This window comes from Musca vetustissima, unplaced genomic scaffold (genome assembly GCF_032173495.1).
Source record: "Musca vetustissima isolate MV318-11 ecotype Yass unplaced genomic scaffold, APGP_CSIRO_Mvet_v1 utg509829, whole genome shotgun sequence".
NCBI classification, from domain to species: domain Eukaryota; kingdom Metazoa; phylum Arthropoda; class Insecta; order Diptera; family Muscidae; genus Musca; species Musca vetustissima.
In genome coordinates this window covers 3,979-5,739 of record NW_026873548.1, presented here as the reverse complement: position 1 = coordinate 5,739, position 1,761 = coordinate 3,979, and the positions used below count along the sequence as shown (strand labels likewise).

The following is a 1,761-nucleotide window of genomic DNA, read 5'->3' as shown; positions in this document are numbered from 1 at the left end:
TTTGATATGTCAAAAATATTTTGCCTAAACAAACATATTGACAAGATTTTTTTACACAAATTCTTGTAGAAAATGTTAATAAAAGTATTGCCAAAAAAGCTATTCGAAATTCGGAGATTTTCATTTATAATTTTGTTTTTTAATTTTTTGGTTCAACATTACAACAAAATGTTTGACATTTATTTGTCCAACAGTTTGGGCCGATGCGGCTACCTTATTAAATATACCTTGATAGTAAATAAATACACGAACTAAAATAACTTCCGATAGTTCATTTCAGAGAATTCCTTAGTTGAACCAGTACTTGTCGAAACAACACCATCTCTAGCAGCAGTCAGTTGTTGACATTTTCGCTTGCATTTAATATCGAGATTTTCGTATCGAAGAAGTTTTTTTTCACAAAGCCATCCAAAACAATACAACAATAAAAGTATATAGTATAACAACAATAAATAACACCAAACTAGGAACGAAGGAAATTAAAATAATATTTATTACATTATAATAAATAGATAATAACAACAATAAAAAGAAAACTTCATGGTGTATATAAAAAACTAGATATCGAAATTTGCAACTGCAATTCCCTCCCATTCGTCGGGTTCAACACCACAACTAACCAACAACAACACCAATAATAACAATGACGACCAACAACAATCCCTCACAACCAACGCAATATAATTTTAAGGTGGTACTGCTCGGCGAAGGGTGTGTGGGCAAGACATCGATTGTGCTGCGCTATGTCGAAGACAAATTCAATCCACAACACATTAGCACTTTACAGGCCTCCTTTCTAACGAAAAAAGTCAACCTTGACAATGGCAACACAGTGCAATTGAATATTTGGGACACAGCCGGACAGGAGCGTTTTCATGCATTGGGTCCCATCTATTATCGTGGCTCACATGGTGCTATCTTAGTGTATGACATCACCGATCAAGACTCATTCCAAAAGGTGAAAAATTGGGTAAAGGAATTGAAACGTATGTTGGGTTCGGAAATCATTCTAACTATTGCTGGCAATAAAATCGATTTGGAAGAGCAACGTACGGTGCAGGAAGACGATGCAGTGGCCTATGCTGAAAGTGTGGGCGCCCATTACTTTGAGACATCGGCAAAGACAAATGAAAATGTCGATGAGCTGTTTATGGAATTGACAAGACTTATGGTGCAACATGCCCAACAAAATAATATGAAGCAAAGGGCTAGCGCCCAGCAACAATTTGGCCAAAGACGTTTAATAGTTGAAGATTCGCAGGATGGTATGGACGATGGTGGTATGAGTTCACAAGTGCCTGATGGTAGTCGTTCATGCTGTGGTTAGAGCGCGCTGCGACGATTGCCGCTGATCATGCTGCTAATTTAAAACAAACAAAAATATAGTAAGATTTTTAATATTAAGTTAAAACAAGAACCCAAAGGAGACAATATCCCAAAGTGTAATAATATAAGAGAATGACAAAGGATTTGAAAAAAGGTAATTTATTATGTATGATTATATTATAATTATAAAAAAGATCTATAAAGGAGGATTAAATCATAGCTTGAGGTGCCAATGAATGTTAGAATAGGGTTTGTAATTTGTTGCTTAAAGAAGTATTGTACATTTAACTAATCTGTTTTTAAATGTTTTCAGAAATTGGCCAGAATACAGATGATAGATGGAAAACGTTTAGAAATAGTCGGGAGCTAAAGATAGTTATACAAATATCAGTCGACTTTCGTATAAAATATGTCCTATCGAAATGAGTCAAAACC

At 34.9% G+C, this 1,761-nt stretch overlaps 1 protein-coding gene across 1 annotated transcript; it reads left to right on the top strand.

Annotated features, from left to right (window-relative positions):
• Nucleotides 1–636: 636 nt before the first annotated feature.
• LOC133326104 (ras-related protein Rab-21-like) lies at nt 637–1,327 on the top strand. Its single transcript, XM_061534781.1, has one exon. The coding sequence runs from the start codon at nt 644–646 to the stop codon at nt 1,325–1,327; it is 684 nt and encodes a 227-aa protein (XP_061390765.1). The 5' UTR covers nt 637–643.
• Nucleotides 1,328–1,761: the final 434 nt, after the last annotated feature.